At 36.4% G+C, this 22,924-nt stretch overlaps 1 protein-coding gene across 2 annotated transcripts in view; it reads right to left on the bottom strand.

The window, feature by feature from the left end:
- Window positions 1–22,261, bottom strand: part of ORC5 (origin recognition complex subunit 5) — an 80,776-nt gene extending 58,515 nt beyond the window's left edge. Inside the window, exons 1-6 of one of the 2 annotated variants that reach the window (XM_033192824.1) lie at window positions 22,054–22,261; window positions 18,320–18,412; window positions 14,964–15,164; window positions 13,503–13,577; window positions 10,635–10,746; window positions 3,800–3,930 (exon numbers count right to left, since the gene is read on the bottom strand). In XM_033192824.1, the coding sequence (XP_033048715.1) occupies window positions 3,800–3,930; window positions 10,635–10,746; window positions 13,503–13,577; window positions 14,964–15,164; window positions 18,320–18,412; window positions 22,054–22,125 (684 nt within the window). In that variant the 5' untranslated portion in view covers window positions 22,126–22,261. Of the gene's footprint in view, window positions 1–3,799; window positions 3,931–10,634; window positions 10,747–13,502; window positions 13,578–14,963; window positions 15,165–18,319; window positions 18,413–19,360; window positions 19,381–22,053 lie in introns of those variants that run through there. The other variant, XM_033192825.1, reaches the window with a different exon arrangement.
- Window positions 22,262–22,924: the final 663 nt, after the last annotated feature.

Here is a 22,924-nt window from a genome sequence, read left to right as displayed (position 1 = left end):
ACATGGCAAGACCCTGATTCTTTCTTTAAAAAAAATGTAATTGTAGCTTATTACTACAACAAAACAGCAAAAATACCAATAATGACAGCACAACACAAAATATTCTTTAATTGGCTAAATTCTGCCTAATACATTAGCCTCTGTATACAAAATTAGGAGAATGGAGTGTCTCACCAAAAATACACTTCTTTGGTATATTTTGATATGGCTAATCAGAAGGGTTGCAAGCACAAGAATAGCCCTGAAAAGCGGCTTTTTGTGAGGGAGATTTGCATCTGTAGAGGAAATAAGAAAACAGCAGATGCAAGCAGGCTTTCTCTGATCATCCCCCACCTTGGATCTAGGAAAGACTAACTCTCAAGAAAGAGATTTGAGGGGTCTGACACCTTTGAAGGTCTGACAGAGAAACTTAGCACAGGTTACCATCTATTCTTTCTGGAAGTTGCTACCTATGAGGTTTCATTTGCACAACAAGAGTGCCTTCCCTAACCATGTCTTTCCTCCTCTCCCTCCAATAACCTGTTATGCCATGCTCCAAGCCCATTTTCTTTCTGTAGCCTCAGGATGGTATAAAATTTGAATCAGCTGGCCCCCATTTCTGCCCCCCACCTTTTGAGTCTTATATTTTGTGTAAGGCTCCTGTGCCCATATGCATATTAATAAATTTGTATGCAATAACTAATGTATGCAGGACTTCATACCTCGGTGAGGGGTTGATAGGTGCAGCAAACCACCATGGCACACATTTTACCTATGTAACAAACCTGCACGTCCTGCACATGTATCCTGGAACTCAATATAAAATTAAATTAAAATTAAAAAATAAATTTGTATGCCTTTTTTTCCCATGAATCTATTATTAGTTTGTTTTATAGATGCAAATTACCAAAACTGCAGGGTAAAAATATGAACTTGCCTACAGTAACAAAGCATAATTTGTACTTTTAGGTTATATTTATGTCATACAGAACCATAAAACATATAATGAAAAACCTCAAGCCCAAATAATTAACTGTTATTTTCTAACGTCTGAACATTCTCATCCATTAAACATCATCGAGTTTCGTATGACGCAAAATATTTGGATTGGCAGCACTACCTGAGATTGTTATAAATCCACGTTCTTGGCATCATCTCAGGCATACCAAATCAGAATCTCTGAGGATGAGACCCAGGAATCTATGTTTAACGATCTCTCTAGAAATTCTATGTATTCTAAAGTTTGAGGAGTACTAATTAACTAATTATAACTACTTATTAGTTTTCTATGAATCAACATTGGAATTCTACTGAACAGTAGTTTAAGCAAACTGGTTAAAAACATACTGCTTCCATTTATTAAAAAAAAAAATATGTGTGTGTATATATATATATATATATGTTTGTTCCCAAGTATTTCATATCAAATTATTCAATGAGGCATAGAAAAAAGATATATATAAATGTGTAACTATGTAACATATAAGTAGGTAACAGAAAACTAAGAACCAAATCATTAATTTCTTCCTATTCTACTTCATAAAAAACAATTATTTAAAGTAGAAAAATCTTCCAAATTTGGCTAATATTAAGTGTAGAGAAGAAGAATCAAGAAGACATTATTCGCTTCAGCCAAACTTCCTTACTGTAATTTTAGATTTTCAGATCTAAGCATAGTTTAATAACACTACAGTGTCATAATGTTAACAGCTACTGGTACACAATTTGGCTTATCAAAATAAACAATTGACCCTTGAACAACATAGGTTTGAACTGTGAAGGTCCACTTGTCCACAGATTTTTTTTTTCAACCAAATGCAGATCACAAACACAGATCAAAAACATAGTATTCAGGGAATGCAAAACCTATGTATATGGAGGGCTAACTTTTGTACACTCGGGTTCTGCAGAGTTGATTGCAGGGTTTGAGTGTGCTCAGATTTTGATATACATGGGAGTGGTCCTGGAACCAATCCCCCAAGTATACTAAGGGGCAATTGTATTGATTTTCTTTTTGGTTGAAACACTAAAATATGTTTAAGAATTTATGAATAACAGTTAAAAAGGCAGTATCATAAGTTTTGTTAGAGAAAACAAACCTAAATGAATATCAAAGTAGTACTTTATTTTCTCCTATCTTAAGCTACCTATAGAACTAGCCTCTAAGAAATACAGAAATATCAGTTCATAAAGCATCTTTCCAGAAAAGATCCCTGAAAAGAATATTTTTCAGGTGATTTAATAAACTTTCAAGAAATATGCCACTTACAAACTTTGAGACAAACAACACTATACATCTGAAGAAAAAAGGAAAATGAGTATCTTTATTTTTCTATGTTCTATATATAGAGAAAACTTAAGAACACTGTGCTATTTTTCTCTAATGTTTAAGGATCCTTTTCTGTATTTATTATTACCAATAGTAGTATAAGACTTAAACCATACTTCACATTTATGAATATGATTTTTAAGAAAGCTGTAACCTTACCCTAAATAAAGTCATTCCTCAGTGAAACCCAAAGAACTTTTAAAAATACTATATTTAAATACATATTTCTCTCTTTACATTTTATTTTCCCATAAATATTTTCCCTAAATTTTTTCTTCTTATATTTTATAATCTACTTTGAAATAGCTGCCAGCACAGATTCCCACAGGATTTGAGTGCTAAACAGTGGTAACTGCAAGTTACTTTCCAGTGAAGACAGAGGAGGATAATTTGCTCCTAAGTTCATCTCACCCAGGTACGTTTTCCTGACCCTCTCCTCTCTGTCTCTTGTGTTATCATTTCCCTCAGAAGCCAGGGATCCCAAGACATCCAACTTCTAGAAGAATGTTAGTGATAAACTGGAACTGGAAAAACCGTTTTGTTTTTTCCTGAGAAGATGTCTGAAATCTACATGCAAATCAGAGGAACCCTGAAATCTGAAACTTTCAAAAACATACTAAATGTGAGTATAATTTTAAATAGTTGTCTTCTATGTTCTGTCTCAAACACACACTGAATCTAAGTAACACTTTTCAGGGCAGAAAGAGAAAAAGAACAAAGTGAAGAAAATGTGTTAACAGACATAGAATCTGTTACTTTGAAAGTGACTGTTTTCCAGCCTCAGATATGTTACTATTTTCTGTTAAATGGAGCTAAGATCTTAATTATTAAGGATTTCTAAAAGGGAAACTAGAAATTCTTGTCTCCTTCCTTTCCCATCCCCACAATTAAACAAAAAAGGTCAAAGAAAAATTCAACATCAACATTTTCCAAACTGTCTATGATATATAAACAGCTATTATAATTGTTTTAAAAAAAAATTAAAAAGAACCATCTATACAAAGATCACCAGCTCAGGGTCACTGGTTAATGAAAGACCTGCAATGAAAGCTTCCGACCATACTCAAATCCATCTAGATTCTAGACCTCAATCATTGCATACATAAAACTTGAACAAAATCTGTTACAAAATATTAACAGAGTTGTAACACTACTCAAATTTTTACATCTCTTTTCTGTTATTCCTCATTTTGATTTTAATGGAGTTCTGCATTTTCTGCAATTAGAGAAAAAACAAGGAAGAGTGAGAAGATCTGAGAATGACATTTTTCTGATCAGAACAAGCAAAGTTTGTACTAACCCACAAACATCTACCTTCTTATGGTATGTTAGCCTCAAGAGGCCATACACAAATTCCCAGAATAAAATTTCAGTTTCTAACCTATCTCACACCATTTCTACATGGAAAATATTAAAAGATATATATACACATATATTTATATACACACACACACACACACACATATACATACAAGCAAAACATTCATTTACCAGATGTCTGAGCTCTTTCAAATCTCGACAAACAGTGTAGAAAACTCCAAGAAGAATGTTAATGTAGGCAGCATAGAAATCAGCTGAATACTCTGGAGGATGATCATGGGACAGGATCTTTTGAAGGTTCCCTGTTCACAGGACACAAAATAACTTGTAATAATTAACACAGTACCCTAATCATATCTTCAAGCATTTTATAACAAAGGTATTTAAAAAAAAAACCAAACCCAGCCATAATTAAGGAATAATAAAACTATTACAATATTAGAATAGAAAAGTGTGATTTGTGATATAAAAAATATGTATTTGATCCTCACCCCGGTTCCTGGCACAGAGCTTCTAAAAGCCCTCATAATTTCCTGAATGAGAAGGATAAGAGGAGTATCTTTTGTTACTCCTAATAAGCCCTTTTAAAACATACCTCAATTTATACTAATGAGGTGTTTCTTGATGGGTGATATGGTTTGGCTCTGTGTCCCCACCCATATCTCATTTGAAATTTTCAGTGTTGGAGGAGGGGCCTGGTAGGAGGTGACTGACTCATGGAGCAGACTTCCCCCTCGCTGTTCTTGTGATAGAGTTCTCATGAGATCTGGTTGTCTCAAAAGTGTGCAGCAATTCCCCCTTCACGCTCTCTCTCCTGCTGATCTTATGAAGATGTGTTAGCTTCCCTTTCACCTTCCAACATGACTGCAAGTTTCCTGAGGCCTCCCCAGAAGCAGAAGCCTGTACAGCCCACAGACTGTGAGTCTATTAAACCTCTTTTCTTTATAAATTTATAAATTACCCAGTCTCAGGTATGTTTATAGCAGTGTGAGAATGGACTAATACAGTGGGCCCCTAGATAGCTTCAGGATGGGGACTGGTTGTCAGAGGAACCAACCAAGTGATTAGAGGCCTGTATTCTCACATACACTGCTATGAAGAAATATCCATGACTGGGTCATTTATAAAGAAAAGAGGTTTAATTGACTCACAGTTCTGCATGGCTGGGGAGGCCTCAGGAAACTTATAATCATGGTGGAAGGCACTCTTAGCAGTGCAGCAGGAGAGAGAATGAGTGCCAGCAGGGGAAATGCCAGACACTTATACAACCAACAGCTCTCATGAGAACTCAGTGTCTTAAGAACAGCATGGAGGAACCGCCCCCATGATTCAATTACCTTCCACCAGGTCCCTCCATGACATGTGGGGATTATGGGATTATAATTCAAGATGAGATCTGGGTGGGGACACAAAGCCAAACCATATCAAGGCCCCACCTCCTGTCCTTGGGAAAAGGAGAAGGGCTAAAGATCGAATCCACGACCAATGACCAACGATTTAATCAAATCATGACTATATAATGGCACCTCCATAAAAAATCCTAAATGATGAGGTTCTGAGAGTTTCCAGGATAGTAAATATATCCACATGCTGAGAGGGTAGCACACCCCAGCCCCACATGGACAGAAGCTCCTAGGCTTGGGACCCCACTGGTCCTTGTCCTGTGTACCTGTTCATCTGGCTGTTCATTTGTACCCTTTATAATAAACGGAATAAGTAAAGTTGTTTTCTTGAGTTCAGTGAGCCATTCTAGCAAATTATCAAACCTGAGGAGGGGGTCACGTGAAACCCCAATTTATAACCAGTTTTCAGGAGTACAGATAGAAACCTGGGACTTAGACTGGTGTCTGAAGTGCTAATATTCTTGTAGGACTAAGTCCTTAACTTGTGAGGTCTGCACTAACTTCTGGTAGTTAGTGTCAGAAGTGAATTGAATTTTAGGACACCCACTTGATATCTAGAGAACTGAAGAATTTGCTGTTGGGTGAACAAAAATACCCCACACATTTGGTGTCATAAGTGTTTTGAGTAAAAATAATTCTGAAAATGTAATCGAAATTTTGAAACTGACGGTAAAAAAAATTATTAAATATTAAGACAAATAGAAAACAATGACAGCTAAAGAAAATCTCAAGAACCTTATGACCAGCAAAATCAGTAATAAGGGAAAAAATACTGTAGATTCTAGTTTTTCTTCCTATTAAGTAAATCAACTAGGAAAAAAAAGGGGATAGTACATAAACTGCCAACAAACTAGAAAATGCTCATGTTTTGTCAAATGAAAATAATTAATTTTTTACAATAATCATCACCTGATCCTAGTCCTTACTTTGTTATTCCCCCTTTTATAAAACATGTTTTCTCCCTACAACTTTGATATCTTTACTCTACTTCTGTTATATCTCAGGCTCTTTATAAAATATGTTGAGAGTCCTAACCTTATACTTTACCCTGCTGGAAATAATCATATTTTAGAAACACAGTAAAATTTAAAGGGAAACAACCATATATTATTCAAAATTTCCCAGTCATAATACAGGAATCAATTAGACATTCATTCCTTATCGTAAGATCCTTTGACTTCTTGGTGCAATGGTCTCCTTAGACTTCTTAGTTAAGAGCTCTTTGCATATGACTAGAACTTTAAACCTAGTTCAGAGGGCTCAAGTTTTTTGCAAAAATTACAGGTAAAAACTCTTCCAGGATAGTCTAATCATGTCAATTTCCTTTTGTTTAAGGTTCCCAGTAAGTTAGTATTTTTAGTAAGGTCATTTACCATTGATTTTAATCACTTTTGTGACTGCGAATCAATTAGACACAGGTACAAGATAAAAAAAATATATAAACTATCTGAAAATTTATAAACATAAGTTTAGAAATAGCTCTATTAAGGAATATTTAAACACAGAAGTTGACAAAAAAAAAACTTCAAAGTCTAGTTTTATACTTAGAATATTATCCTGAATGGATACTAGATGAGACACTGTTACTGAATTTGCTTTTTTATTTCAAAACTGCTGAAAAATAAAAATAAAAGCCAAAACTTCCCTTTGGAGTCTATGTACTTTTACATTCTAACAGCAAACTTTAAATACAACGTCACTAAGATTTTTTAACTAGGCATGGGGAAATAGCTAATATATTGAAAATTTCTAAAAGGTACCAAAAAACTTAGAAACAAAGATATCTACCTACAAAACCTACCAAATAACTGGATGGATGTAAGAAAAGAGAGATGGAGGGAAGAGATAAATAATCACAGAGATGAACAAGCAAAAAAAAAAAAAAAAAAAAAACAACAATAAGAAAAAACTTCTATAAATGAATGGGTAAGAAAATTTGGAAAACACTTGAGTCTCCAGCTCAGATTGCACTTCTAAGTACCCCCTGAACATCTCTATCTGGGTATTCCTTACAGGTAGCCCTCTGTATCCCATAAGAAAGTTGATTAGACGTTATCACTGGCCCATTTCAGCCCTGATGAAAGTCTTATAAGAATCGGAATCCTCACTGTGTTGCTGTAAAAGTAACCTAGCAACTTGTTTATAGACTACAGACAAAACTCTCCAAGTATAATTCTATAATAAGCAAGTCATGCCAGCTCTAACAGTCTAGGACTATTCAAATTCATGGGAAAAAAAAAAAAATCCCATCTATATCAGAAAGCCGAAAACAGCGTATCATCGGGTAGTAAATAAAGGGTAGGAGAAACCCACTGGTTGGTCTCCTTGGGTCTTAAAATTTCACTATCCAAGTATATGCTAATGTGCAAAGAAAAGCCATTCCTAACTTGCAGAGAGACTTCTGCTTCCAGTTGTGAGGGAGTAGGAGCATCCAGAAATACCCTCCTCTAATAATCAATTAAAAACTGGACACACTATAGAAAACAACTATTTTCAAATATCAAACAAATGGCAGTAACGGACCGTAATACCTGAGAAAAGGTAAACAAATAAGGTGAGTCCTACCATCAGCCAAGCTTTCTAACAAGAGGTAATTTTAAGACTGTGGTGCAAGGAGAGTTCCAAAAGTAGTTCATTTATCCTACTGAGTTGACGAGACAGAGACCAGAGCCGAGGGAGCTGAGATAGCTATAATTTGCAGGGCAGCGTATCTGAGGGGAGGAAGCTGTGCTAAAAAAGAGCTCCAGAAATCTGTACAGGGGTTCCCCTCAAGTCTTAGCTTAATACCAATCTGTGTATGCACAGGGTAAAACCCTATAAAGCCATGCAAGAACAATTTTTAGGGAAAAAACAATCATTGGAGAGCTATATGTCAATTCCCAGAATTCACACAGGGCTGTGAATTTTTCATGTTGCCACTAGTCAGAAGGCAGAGACCATGCTAAACACACAGGGCATTCAGTAGAGATTCCAGAAAAACTATGTCTTAGAAGTAGAGCTAAAATTAGCCCTGGTATAATGGCTACTCTGGATTATCTCTCCAAAAAAAAGTTTAAAAACAGCCTTAAAAGAGTCAACTGTATCTGTAAGTAATTAAATATGCTAATGAGAAAAAAGTCCAAAACACAATAAAAAACACAATATCTATAATTCAATAAAAAACTACTAGACACATGAAGAAGCATAACGGATACCCAAGATGGAGAAAAATTAGTCAGAGGGAACAAACCCAAAACAAAAGAGGTAATTGAATTAGTAAACAAGAAAATTAAAACAACTGTTATAAATATGCTCATATGCTCAAGGATATAAAAGAAAACAAAACCATAATGAGATGAGTAATGAAAATTCTACAGGATGAGACTGGCTACCCACTAGACACTTGTAAAAATAAATAAATAAATAAGCCAGTGAACTGAAAGACATACAAACAAACAAAAAAACCCAAATAAAACACACACACACACAAAGATTTAAAATTTAAATAAACAGACTTTCAGTAGGACAATATAAAGTGCTCTAACATACCTATAATGCAATCCCACACAAAAAAGATAGAGAAGTAAAGGTGATGGGGCAGACAAAATATTTGAAGAAATACTGTCTGAAATGTTTCCAAAGCTGATGAAACTATACACTCACAGACTTAAGAATTCAACAAATCCCCAGCAGGATAAACAATAAAAGTTATTTTCTTTCTTGTCCTGTTATTTTTTTAAAGCCAAAATAATAATATTTAACATCTGAGGTTTATAATAATAGTTGAGGTTTATAATATAGTATTATACGGTTTATAATAAATATAGAAGTAAAATGTAAGACAACAGCAGTACAAATGTTCTTAAGTAGGAAACTGTAATCACTGAAATTTCAGATTGTTATTAGAACATAACTTAATCTGTCCAAACTGACACAATAACTAAACCAAAAACCTAATCAAGTACATTATAATCTCTCTAAAGAAAAAATATCCATCACCAAAAGATGAGTAGTCTGCATGAGGTAAAGACCAGAAAACAAGACTTCCAAACTGGGCTCCTAGCCGTAACTGCTAAGAGGACAGCTGTCCTTAAAATCAGACACCATATTCCTGAAAATGATATGTTTCAAGTTATTATGACAGGATAACACTAACCACTTAGATAATCTCTTTGCCCTGGTTCCACACTTAACCATAATTTCAACTTATCTATCAACGTTCCCCTTCTGAATGGCTTTTTGTCTGACTACAGTGTTTCTGCTTTAAAAAAAAAAAAACTGAATAGGAAAAAGGCCCTAAAATTTAACAATCAGAATTTAACTTGGCTCCATTATTATATACTTTGCAAAAGTCTATTATCCTATACTCACTAAAATTACTAAGACCATTTTATTTACTTTTGTCCTCAAACTCTCTATGCTGCTTTGTATCTTTTTAAATTTTTAAATCTATAAATTTAAATTATAGAATTTTTAAAATTTAATTCTATAATGACTTACATTATTAATTCAACTTCACTGAAATGTATAAAATCAACTTTTTAAATAATTTTCTCAAATTCTAAATAGTTTTTCAGCACTTAAAATGGGTCATAAAAAAACTGAACTATGAAGAACAGTGCTGACATAGGTACAGAATGTTTTTTTTTTTTTAAATAAAATCCTTTATCACTTTTCCTCCTACCCTTTATTTTGGGATTTTTATGGATGAGAAATCAATGACAATAAGGACTCCATCTATTTTGGGTTGCTGTTTAAAAAAAAAATTCAGCTAATTAGCTAAGACAGAAGGTGTTATTTGACTGCTGTTCTGGTGAAAACAGACAAAAATGTGTTAATCTTAATGTATGTTTACAGCTGATTAGTTCAGAGGGATAGTGTTAATGAGGCCAAGGTCATGGAATGCTATTTTTTTATAGACTGCTAATCATCTTATACTTCACAGTTATAATCTCTGAATCCCAAGTATCATCTCTGTATGACAGCCCAGTATTAATCCACAAAGCTATTCAGCAACACAAAAAACTACTGTGTTCTTCCAAAGACCAAAAGCATCAGGATCTATGAAATTTCAGATTAAATGCAGTCCCCAAGAAAATAAGAAACACAAGGGCTAGTAATTGGCACCGTATGAGTTACAGTAAAGAAAATGAGATTTATAAAATCAAAAGATGTAAGCGCAACATGGTACCTAACCCAAGTATACAGTAAATGAAGATTTCAACACACTCTTAATATGCTTTACAAGTCTAGTCTGATTATTCGTACAGATGTCATAATCACACACTATTAAGATTTAAATCTTAATGTACTGACTAAAAAAATGAAGATACATTAGCACAAATACAAGAGTTGCTCATCCAAAAAAAATTAGTAATTATACAATAATCTCTCACAGTTCCAAAGTAAATTTTATAAGTGCAGAAATACAAACATCTTATTTGAGATTGGCAGCAAACCTTAAGTTTAATACTTTGATATTCCCATTTGATATTCAAATACTTTGAATATCAAAATACTTTGAATATCAAAGTATTCCCATTTGAATATGCTAGTTTAATCTTTCAAACAACAAAAACTATTCTCCTGCATAACATTTGCCAAAACAATGTTTTAAGGTTTACCTATGCTGTAATCAGGGAAATACAAGACAAATGGCTCAAAGCATCCAGTATTTGGACGAAATTTTTCCCAAACAATTTCACTGAGAAAGAGAACAGTCACATTTCTGTCAGCCTGTAAAAGAAAGAAATAAAAGTAACTTTGCATTTAAAAATCTTAATCAGAGCAGTATTTCCATTTGGATTTTTCTTTCAAATAAATCCCCCAAAGTTCTAACCTATAACAAATTATTTGCACATTAATAAACCTTATTTAGAAAACCTAATCAAGGAGCTCATCCATTTGCAAACTGTCACACACCCAAGCTGGAGTGCAGTGGCATAATCACAGCTCACTGTGGCCTAAACCTCCCAGGCATAAGTGATCCTCCAATATCTCTCAAGTAGCTGGGACATGTGCCACCATACCTGACTAAATTCTGTATCTTTTGTAAAGACAGGGTCTCTGTAAGTTACCCAGGCTGGTCTTGAACTCCTGGACTCAAGTGATCTTCCTGCCTCAGCCTCTCAAAGTGCTGAAATTACACGCATTAGCCATCACATTGGGTCTGATTTTTTTAAGAATCTCTGAATTTATTTCTATAGCGGTAAAATAACATGCCCTAATCACAATCCTGCTAACAAATTACTGAATTGTTTTTGCTATAAAAATATGATTACCTAAAAGCATTTTATAAAATCAGTTTAAATACATTGAGAGGCTAAAAAGAAGAGGATATTTATCGAGCTGAAAGATTTTAAATTGGTAATGTTCTTATCTATTCATCTGATAAGTACTTTCAGTATATATGATATTCATCATATTTTAAACTTCCTTTTACTTAAATACTTAATATAAAAAAAAGAGAAATGCTTTTGCCAGATTTCTCTTAAATGAAATACATTTTTAAAAATCAAGCATGGTTCCAGAAATGTCAAAACAATTCTCTTTCCCAGTTCAGCTGAGATTACTCTAAATCTTTTAATTTTCTTCAAACAATTTCTGTAATTGAAACTAAAAAATTGTCAAAAGTCCTAATTGTTGTGAAGGGATGTATGGCTACCATTACTAGGCATAAGGAGGAAAAAATAGGGTGATCTATACTGAAAAGGCAAGAAGACAATAATGCACTCTGGATACCAGATGGTGAGTTCTAGAGCAAAGCAATAGGAAATAGTGGATGCATATGCAAAAACCCGCAAATACAAATGAAACAAACAAATAAAAGGAAAGGAAATAGGAGACATCTACTCAAAGAAGACAGGTTTTGAATTTCAGTAATAAAATGTCAAGAGCTAATGAAATCAAGAAAAGCAAGACTGTGTGAGGTTAACTTCCAGAATAGGCCACCAATAGCTACGCTTATTATCCTGTCCTCTCTATACCTCCCCTCCCTCAACTATTACTAAAAGTAAACTTCAGGAGTCGGCCTTGGGAACACAATGATTTCAGTGGCCTCTCTAAACTTCTAGCAGATTCTCAAATTTGAATAATGTATTTAACTTTGAAAGGCAGATATGCTTTAAGTACTCCTCCCCAGGTATTTACTTTATTATAATATTACTTAATACTTTAACACATACAAACATAAAATTAGGTAGGTATAAACTGCTTATGCTCAAAGCACTTATAAAATTATAAAACCAAAATAAATTTATAAATACAAACCATAAAACCAATAAAATTTAAATTAATATTAACTGAATATATTGAACAGTATTGTTTCACTCAAACTAAATCTTTATTCCCTTTGTGAGTATAGTGAATATGGTTCTACCTGGAAACAACCACAGCTACTTCTCTCATCAATTTTCCTTATTCAAACTATTACAAAACCCTGTTTTATCTGTGATATTATTTGGCTTTCACCTGATGCAAATGCCTAGTAAGTCCACCCCTGTTCTTTTCTTATTGGGCCATGACAATCACAGTAGTATTAATTAGTAACCCTTTGCTTAATGTTGTTGATAGGTTCTGGGAAACTGACTTTAAGTGCAACATATAATGAAACCAATTTTTTTCCTCAACAATGTTATAATGAAATGATGCTGAAGGTAAGGAAGAACCTGCTGTAGGCTGTTTCACTTAAAGTTGCACTTTCCAAGAATCTACTGAGATGTTAAGTGAGGACTTACTGTACTTTGTGAAGCCAACACAAGAGTAAACTGACATACAAAAGTAAACTCTGACACTGAGGTTATAAGATAGAAATCCAGATGAGCCAGAATAGCCATGCTATTCTTATTTTAAATTATCCTTATTTTGAAATGCAAAGAAAATTTTAAAATCTTTGAGATTTTAAAGTCTGGCCCTCTGCCATTTATTCTAGCAACATCTAAAAACTTTTTTTTTTTTTTGAGATGGAGTCTCGCTCTGTCGCCCAGGCTGGAGTGCAGTGGCCGGATCTCAGCTCACTGCAAGCTCCGCCTCCCGGGTTTACGCCATTCTCCTGCCTCAGCCTCCCGAGTAGCTGGGACTACAGGCGCCCGCCACCTCGCCCAGCTAGTTTTTTGTATTTTTTAGTAGAGACGGGGTTTCACCGTGTTAGCCAGGATGGTCTCGATCTCCTGACCTCGTGATCCGCCCGTCTCGGCCTCCCAAAGTGCTGGGATTACAGGCTTGAGCCACCGCACCCGGCCTAAAAACTTTTAATAGAAAGCAGTAACTTCATAATTAGAGAGGAAAAGCTAAAATAATTGAAGAATAAATGCTATGAAATCACCAACTGATTTTACTATGAAAAAAATACTGAGCTTTACCGATAAGAGAAATGCAAACTACAATTATATTAAAATACTAATTCTCACCTATCAAATAGCAAAATGAAAAAATTTTACAACACAATCCATTGATTAAGTTGTGGGGAAAAAGCACTCTCTCACATTACTTACCAATTCTTGTAATCTAAGAAATCCAGGCAAAAGATTTGCTTCCATATCTCTTAGATACTCTGCTTTATCTAGAACCTTTAAAAAAAAAAAGAAGAAGAAATGCATTTACAAAGCCTTTACAAAATGACATGATTTGATTATGTCCCCCAAAGTTCATGTGTTGGAACTTAATCCCCAGTGCGGCAGTATTGGGAAGTGGAGCTGCATAAAAGACGATTAAGTCACGAGGGCTCTGTCCTCATCAATGAATTAATATTGTTATCAAGGGAATGGGTTATTGAAAGAATGGCTTTGTTATAAAAGGGACTTCTGCCACCTCTTGCTCTCACCCTCGTCCTCTCTTGGACTTCTACCTTTCATCATGAGAGGAGGCAGCAAGAAGGACCTTGCCAGATGTGGGGACCTCAACCTTTGACTTCCTAACCTCCAGAACTGTGAGAAATAAATGTCTTTTCTTTATAAATTACCCAGCACAATTGGCTTTGAAAAGTGAAACCGACATGAGATTTGGGAGGGGCCAAGGGTGGAATGGTGTGGTCAGGCTTTGTGTTCCCATCCAAATCTCATCTTAAATTGTAATCTCCATAATCCCCATGTGTCAAGGGAGAGACCAGGTGGAGGTAAATGAATCATGGGGGTGGTTCCCCCATACTGTTCTTGTGATAGTGAGTTATCATGAGATCTGACGATTTTATAAGGAGCTTCTCCTTCCTCCCACTTTGTGAAGCAGATGCCTTGCTTCCCCTTTGCTTTCTGTTGATTATAAGTTTCCTGAGGCCTCCCCAGCCATGCTGAACTGTAAGCCAATTAACCTCTTTCCTTTATAAACTATCCAGTCTTGGTTAGTTCTTATCCAATTCCAAAGATGATAATTTTAACATGTCTTCAGAGTTATCAGGCATATTTGTTGCTCTAAAGTCTTCACTACCTCCTATCCACTCCCTAAGAAATTAAATAAAGTGCTTTAGTATAGTTTTCTAGACCTTCCATGATCTGCCCCAACCTATCTTCCAGTCTTCTTTTTCTCCCTTCATACTTTATAACCCACTAAAACTAGACTATTTGGTATTCTCTGGTCTCCATTTTCAGCTGCATGCGTTTACTTACATAATTCTATCTGAAATTCATCTACTTCAATTTCTTCCTAGAATACTCTGATTCATTTAGGTCTGTCTCAAATCTAATACCTCATGAAGCTGTATTGGATACACACAGTCAATACTTTGCATCTGGTGACAATCACTTATCACATTCTACATGTAGTCACATGTATGTGTCATACCTTTTCTATTAAATGAAGCTTCCCTTGGATAAGGAATATGTTTAACACATTTCTGTATACAAAAGCATCTGGCACAGAGCACTGTACATAATGAAACTCAAAACAAATACATGAAAATGGATCTAATAAATTATTGGTTTTCAACATAAGAGATGATCTAATCAAATGAAATTACTTACAATATATACAGTCTGATCCTTGAGATTTTCAGCTGCGGTTACTTGTTTGAACAAGCGAACAAAATCATTAAAAGTTTCACAGGTTATTTCAGTAGGACATCCATCCTCTGAAGAACTAAGATGATTCAATTTGTTTAAAATTTGTTCCAAAAGCAGCCTCAAGGTAAAGCATTCAACGCAATTCACAAAGACATGTGGGAGCTGAAAACGAAAACCAAAACCGTATAAGTAAAGAAGAAAACACACAGACACAATAATGGCTCTGCTGATATTCTCCATTTGCCTTTCTAAATCTACATCCCACCAAACCCACCCCATGCCCTAAGAGCCTGACAGCTACAGAATTACATCACCCAGACTCTCTTACTTTCTGGCTGTGGATAGAGACGCCAATGGAAAGAACCAGCAGGAGACTAAGGGAGAATGGTGGGAGAGAAGTTTGGATATTGATTTCCTTGACTCCCACCATGACCCCTCAGTGGCCCCAGCTTGGCAGTGTATACTCTTCTACCAAAGATCAAGTTGGACAGCCCCTTTTCTAAGGTTACACCTCTTGTAGGGTTCCAGTAACAGCTCCTTTCTATGGTCCCTTCAGGCCTGGAGGTGGTACAGGTCCTGGTGTACCATCATCCCTTAGTGATTCCCATAAAATGTCCTCAACCTTTATAAAACTGTCCCTTCATTAAACTCTCTTCAATTATTTCTTTCAGCTTGCCATTTCTTTCTTATGGAAATTCAAAGCAAACTTGTATTTTCCTATAAAGAATTCTTATAAAGAAATCAGCCAGGAATGGTGGCTCATGTCTGTAATCCCAAGGCTTTGAGGTCAAGAGTTCAAGACTAGCCTGGGCAATATAGCGAGACTCTGTCTTCGTTTAAAAAAAAAAGAAATCTAAGTATATTTGAATGTTAAAATTCTTAATAGGAATTTCACACTTATAACTTTAATATAATATCCTTGAATAAACTTAAGTCAAAAAAAAAAAAAGAATTTTAAGAGTTAGAAACCATAGCAATCCTCCTATGAGGATTGTAAGCACTAGCTCTTTACTAGGCATATTGCTCCTGCCTGTAATCTCAGTGCTTTAGGAGGGGTGGGAGGATCACTTGACCCCAGGAGTTCAAGATCAGCCTGGAAAACACAGTGAGACTCCGTCTTTAAAAAATAAAAAAAATTAGACAGGCCTGCTGGAGTACGTCTGTAAGTCCCAGCTACTTGGGAGGCTGAGGTGGGAGTATCACTTGAGCCCAGGAATTCACGGCTGCAATGAGCTGTGATCACACCACTGTACTCCAACCTGGGCAACAGAGCAAGACTCCATTTCAAAAAAAAAAAAACAATTAGCCCTTCATTTAAAAAAACTATCAAAATATCAAAATGAGGTAACTCCAGAAATAATAAGGACACAAACGAGACTTGCTCACAAATACAGTCTATCCTCAAAATAAGATCACAAAAGCAGATTCATTCTGAGGAAGATAACTTGTGGCATTTGGCACAAATAATGGAATTTGTAACTATTTTTAGTGATTTTATAAACTTTATCCAATAAGGAGGCTTTTCTTTCTCTGAATAACAGTGTCACTAAAGCCACATTAAACTTACTTGGGGACAGTTTCACCAGCATTTGCTAACTCACTTTACTCTCACTTCTTTACGAACAAGAGTCCACAACATCTCTGTTATGAATAGTGTCTCGCTTATGGCATTTGTGCTATCCATGACCTTTAAAGGTAGCATATTCTAAGTGCCTGTCTGAGTCCCTGTATCAGAAGTAGTAACAATAATCATATATTACACTGATTCAGTAGCAGCAGAAACTACAATGTGATAAAAAAAAAAAATGGAATGCAGCCCTTAAATATAAAACTTCCTTATTGGGTTTTATTGCTTTTATTCAACACATATTTTGGGGGCACTTCATTCAACGGGTTCTGAAATGCAAATGCCTGGACCAAGACCTTGTACGCTCATATTCTGAAGTCTAGTATACAGCCCAGGCATATGTGTTTTTAAAATGCACAGCTGATCTTTGGGATAAAAAGCTGAAATCCACAAGTTAATAAGCTGAAATCCACAAGTTAGTATGTGCCAAGTAGTGTGCTTGGTGCTGGGGATAATTTCAAGAAACTCATAATCTAAAGCCAGGGAAACAAAAAAAAATCATAGCTGAGAGGGCTAAATATTATGACAGAATTAAGCACAGGGTGCTAAGGCTGCAAAACAGGGGAGCATCTGATACAGCCTAGAGGATCAGGAAAGACCTTGTAGAATATAAGTAGAAGAAAACCTGGCAAAATAAATAAGCATCTGCCAAGTAACAGGAAGAGCAAGTACAGGAAACCCATTTCAAGTAGGGGAGCAGCATGTGCCATGGCTTGAAAGTAAGAGAGCAGGAACTATACACAGTTCAGTATGCCATCCTAAACACACATCCTTAGAGCTAGAGGACAGGGTTAGCAAGCCAAAGCCTGTGGGCTAGCCACCTGTTTTTGTACATACTGTTGCTCTGAAACACAGTCATGCCCATTCACACAGAGAATGCCCATAGGTGCTTTCACAATACAGCAGAGTCAAGTAGGTGAGACAGAAACTACATGGTCCACAAGTACAAAATATTACTTATCTGCCCCTTAAGAAAAAGACTGCCCATCTCTGGTTTAGGATATGAAAGGGAGTATGGCAATACTCATCAGTAATAGCAGCTAACCTTTATTGAGTGCTTACTACGCACTATGTACTGCAGAAAGCACTTTCCATGTACTAACATTTAATTCTCTTAATCCCAGATGTTGTCACTATGAGCCAACTTTGCAGATGGAGAAAGCACTAACTGGTGAATCCAAAAAGGAACATGAGTCTGCCAGACTCTACAGCCCACTTAACCACTGTGTTATGAAAGATAAATTCAGCTCATGAAAGGTCTTATACATTGGGCAAATTAATTGAACACTGTCCTGAAGATCTTAAGATTTGCAAGGCCTGGCTGCTGGTTGAAGACTGCAAATAAGAGGCTTACAGAAATACGTGGAAAAAAACAATGGTAAATGTAAATCCTAGCAGCAATGGCTAGGATTAAAGGTAGATGGAGAAATTATTTTAAGAATGTGAAGCAACAGATCAAGTTTATTGATGTGATTTACTAAATGAGGGAAGATGAGGAAACAGTTAAGAAAGTGCAAGTTTGGACAACTGTGTCAATTACAGTAGATCACTCATGGAGAAAGATAATATGGGAAAAAGAGCAATGTAAAGGTGGTATGTTCAATTTTGTATTTGTGGAGATTCACAATCTTCAGTACCAATATTATACATTACAGAATGGCAAAGAAATACTTAATATTTTTATTCTTACCTCTAAAGTTTTCAACAACGTTTGTGTTACATAGGTCTTTCCACTGGCAGTTTGTCCATAAATAAAAATGGATGGAAAGCTAAAATGATGTCTCTAAGGGGAGAAAAAACAAAGACAAATATGAGGCTGCACACACAAAATAGAAAATAAACACTTATCAACTTGTGAGAAAGTTGTATGTGGAAAAGTAAAATATTCAATCCAAATTCCTAACAGTGATCATATTGTGGATGCATCAACACACTTTGAACTTACCTGAATTCAACTCTAAGCACTTTGTTATGAAATTAAAATTTCTGTAACATATTTGGCATACTTTATTATGTACTATATATTTATATTTTTTATTATTGTACAGGTTTACATATACAAACTTGTATTTTCAACTTTATAGGACATTTAAGAGATTTTTCAAGGATAATTTTGTCCATACTCCATTTTTATATTACTCCTTCTTGAAGATTCTTATCTCCTGGGATGCCACAACTTCACTGTACATTTTAATGCTATGAAATTAAGTACATATAATCAAAAGATTAAAAGGGATTTCAAGGGTCCTCATTCTTAGGAAAACTTACAGACTACTTCTGAACTATGCACACTCACTAATGCTGGCATAAATGCATACATCAGATCACATAAAACACTAATAAAATCTGCATAGCATTTATTTTAAAATACATACAAGATCTTTCTGCAGTACATTAAGTTAGCAGCTAGATAAAAGTAAACATCGTCAATGGTCTCTCTGGTCTAGTTAATACTACAAATACTTATACTTCATTACTTAAATGAACACTTTCATTAGATACCTACTAAATGCTGAAAACCAAGCAGTACTGAAAAGTACAAATATCAGTAAAAGACATTATCTACTTTGGAGGAAATTACAGTCTATATTTTAAAAATAATTATAGGAAAATTGGATCACATTTTTAAAATAATTATAGGAAAACTGGATTACATTTTTAAAATAATTACAGGAAAACTGGATTTTTTTTTAACAACACTATTTTCTTTTTTTTTGAGATGGAGTCTCACTCTGTCATCCAGGCTGGAGTGCAATGGTGCGATCTCGGCTCACTTCAGTCTCTGCCTCCTGGGTTCAAGTGATTCTCCTGCCTCAGCCTCCCGAGTAGCTGGGATTACAGGCGCGTGCCACTGGGCCCAGCTAATTTTTGTATTTTTAGTTATGACGGGGTTTCACCATTTTGGTCAGGCTGGTCTTGAACTCCTGACCTTGTGATCCACCTGCCTCGGCCTCCCAAAGTGCTGGGATTACAGGTGTGAGCCACTGCGCCCGGCCTATTTTTCAATAATACTTTTTTTAAAAAAAAAATAATTACAAGAAAATGGGATTATGCAATTTCCATGAGGAAGTTGAGTCTCAATTATCATCGATTACAGCAACAGTCACAAACATTTATTACATTCTAGTCACTAAGTTAAACATTTCCTTTTATAAGACAAATCAGGAAGTCAGATTTACACAGGAAAAAGACTCTAAATGGCATACAGCTATGGCAAAAGCAGCTCAACTGCTAAAAATAAACTAAAAATTTACTGGAAATGAATAGGTAATGTAATACATGAACTCTTTTCTAAAGTTTATATGTAACAATCATACAAATTAACTGGCTCAAAAATTCTGTCTCAGCAGGGTGCGGTGGCTCACGCCTGTGATCCCAACACTTTGGGAGGGCAAGGCAGGCAGATCACTTGAGTTTAGGAGTTCGCCTGTGAAACAGTGAAACCCCATCTCTATGAAAAATACAAAAATAGCCAGGCTTGGTGGCACACACCTGTGGTTCCAGCTACTCGGAGGCTGAGGTGGGAGGATTGCTTGAGCCTGGGAGGCAGAGGCTGCAGTGAGCCAAGATCATGCCACTGCACTCCAGCCTGGGAAAGAGCCAAACTCTGTCTCAAAAAACAAAAGCAAAAAATTCTGTCTCAAGAATTAAATGCATGTTGCTGAGTATCTCTGCTATCCATTACATGTTGTTGCCTAATAATACCTTATAACATCTTTCCTATTGTGACCTAGAATTATATTGAACTGTTCCACTGTTATTTAACCTTTCACCTTTATAAATCTCGCTAACGTAAACTGCAATAAGCTAGTGCCTGCCACAGAAAAGGTGCTCAGTAAATATTTATTGAACAAATAAATGAGTCTTCTTAGAAACACGAACCAATTTTTTATATTTCTTTCCTATTAGTTCTTTGTATTTCCCACATGCACAGCACCTTGCAGAAAACTGATAATATTGTTAAACATAATTTTCATTAAGAGCAAAGGTCAAAAACCCTTCTGTGATCCACCACTAAGTCAATACTACTCATCCCTATTTGCCAATGTTCTTTTTCAGCAGGAGCATTTCTGGTTGGAGTGATCTGCGTTCCAGAGATGAAATGCAGAGAATATAATCAAGAAAATGCTCCAGTAATAATATAACTATCATTGAAAGCATTATAAATAGAAAATTAATTGAAGATGCAGTTGTTGACCTCTAACTTCCCTAAATAATGCACCCGTTTAGACAAGGGGAGTACTTTTCCACTAATGCTTCACAGGCCACCTCAAACTACCATGCAGTATTTCTAGTTGGATGAAAGTACTGTCACGTGTTCAAAGATGGACCACATATACAACAGTGGTCTCATAAGATTATAATACCCTATTTTTGGTGTACCTTTTCTATGTTTAGATACGTTTAGATGCAGACTTATCACTGTGTTACAACTGCCTACGGTATTCAGTAGAGTTGCACCGCTGTAGAGGTTTATAGCCTAGGAGGAATACACCATACAGCCTAGGTGTATAGCAGGCTACACCATCTAGGTTTGTGTAAATACACTTTATGATATTCACAGGGATTAAATTGCCTAACGATGCATTTCTCAGGACGTATTCCCCTCATTAAGTGACAGCAACGCATGACTGTAGTTAGAAAAGCAAACCAGAAGATGGGGATATAGTATGACCCTATATTCTCATTCACTTTCTTCACAGGTAAGATCCAAGTTTGATTAATTCCAATTCTGATTAATGAGTCTGAATCAAAAAGTACATCAAAGACCACCAGAAAATAGTCAAACATAGGTTAAATTTTGAATTGGTGAATGCTACCCTCTGTCTATTGAAAGGTCTCCCTATGTAACTGTTCATCCAGAGAAGACAAACTCCTCTCTAGGGCATCCTGTGAACTATCAGTTAAGGAGAAAAGTTTACAGTAGACCTCTTCGGGACTGTTACAATTCTGGAAAAGCCGGTGAATTTTTAAACCTGAAGAACTGCTTTGCCCCTTAGTGGCCTTGGAAGCAACCACCTCTCTACACTTGACTCACTCCAACTACCGCAGAAACGTGTGAACTTATATTTGAATAAACAACACTCTGCAAACACATCTGTTACATAAATGTCATTGGGCTGGGGTAAGATAAGCAACTTCTAGGAGCTAATGTGGGCAAACTTCTCAAAAGTGTGGCGTGTGTCAAACACGTCTTAGGCAACGTTCTGTAGTGCAGGCCGGTCCTTCTTAGACAGTCTCCTCTTCAATAATCGGAAGAGATTGTGGGTGAAGGTGCAGTACAGAACCACAACACCCCTATTTAACGGAAAAACGGCCTTTTGGTCCTCAATCCAAACACGAAAAAAAAAATATATAGGAACAGGTCGCAAGACTACCGAAACGTCTGCCTCCAGGATCTGGAAGACAGTTTAACTACAATACCTCTCCAAACAAGGACTGCAAGGTGGACACTTGAGACTCGCGACAAAGCACCACGTTTTCCAAGTGGGGCATTCTGGCGGTCACCCCGCAGTGGCCAGTGCAGCCAACCCACAGATCCCTAGCACAACCGGGAGCCTTTCCCGGGTCTGGCGGCCCGCTCTCCCGCCGGAAACCGGACCCGCAGCGTTGTGGGAGGAGCCGGTGCTGTCCCGCTGCGGAGTGACGACAGCGCGTACGCCGAGCGTCGCCGCCGCTCTAGTCTCACGGCCGGAACCATCGTCTTCTCGCTGGTCTTGTGCCCTCCGGGGCTTTGCGGAGTCTACTGCTTGGTGAGCATTTCGGGCTGCGGCATTTTCCACTCAAAGGCCAAGAAGACAACGTGGAGATGGGCGAATAGGGAAGGGGTGGAAGGGGATAAGGGGGTCCTGTGGGCCTCCAATGACCTGTGGATCCCGTGCCTTTAGTTTTCCCGGCTGGAAGCCCCAAGTTTGGACACCTTGAGTGCCTAAGAAGACCGACCGGGAGCTGCGTTCCTTAGAGGGACGTGGAAGGCGGACTTAGAAGACTAATGTTGTCAAAAGATGGTTTGTTTTTTATTCCCTGACGTCGTTGTGGGAAATCAGTAGCATTGAGTACAAAACAGGGTGTAATGGGGTTTAATGCACAGCTTGGAATTAACTATTTTTCGTGCAAGCTTGAAACCAAATGTGGAAGGCCTCTCATTCCTAATGGGAGGAAGTCGTAGCGTGTGTTGGTGAGGGTGATAGTAAAAATGCTACTTTTAGCATTAGGCTTTCACGTGTATTTATTCGTGGGGCACCTACTAGCAACTAAACAGTAGAAGATTGTGGAAATAAGATACAGAAGTAGA

Source organism: Trachypithecus francoisi, unplaced genomic scaffold (assembly GCF_009764315.1).
Source record: "Trachypithecus francoisi isolate TF-2019V2 unplaced genomic scaffold, Tfra_2.0 Lachesis_group4, whole genome shotgun sequence".
In the NCBI taxonomy this organism is placed as follows: Eukaryota; Metazoa; Chordata; class Mammalia; order Primates; family Cercopithecidae; genus Trachypithecus; species Trachypithecus francoisi.
Note: the sequence above shows the minus strand (reverse complement) of the source record. Positions and strands in the feature narration are given on the sequence as shown.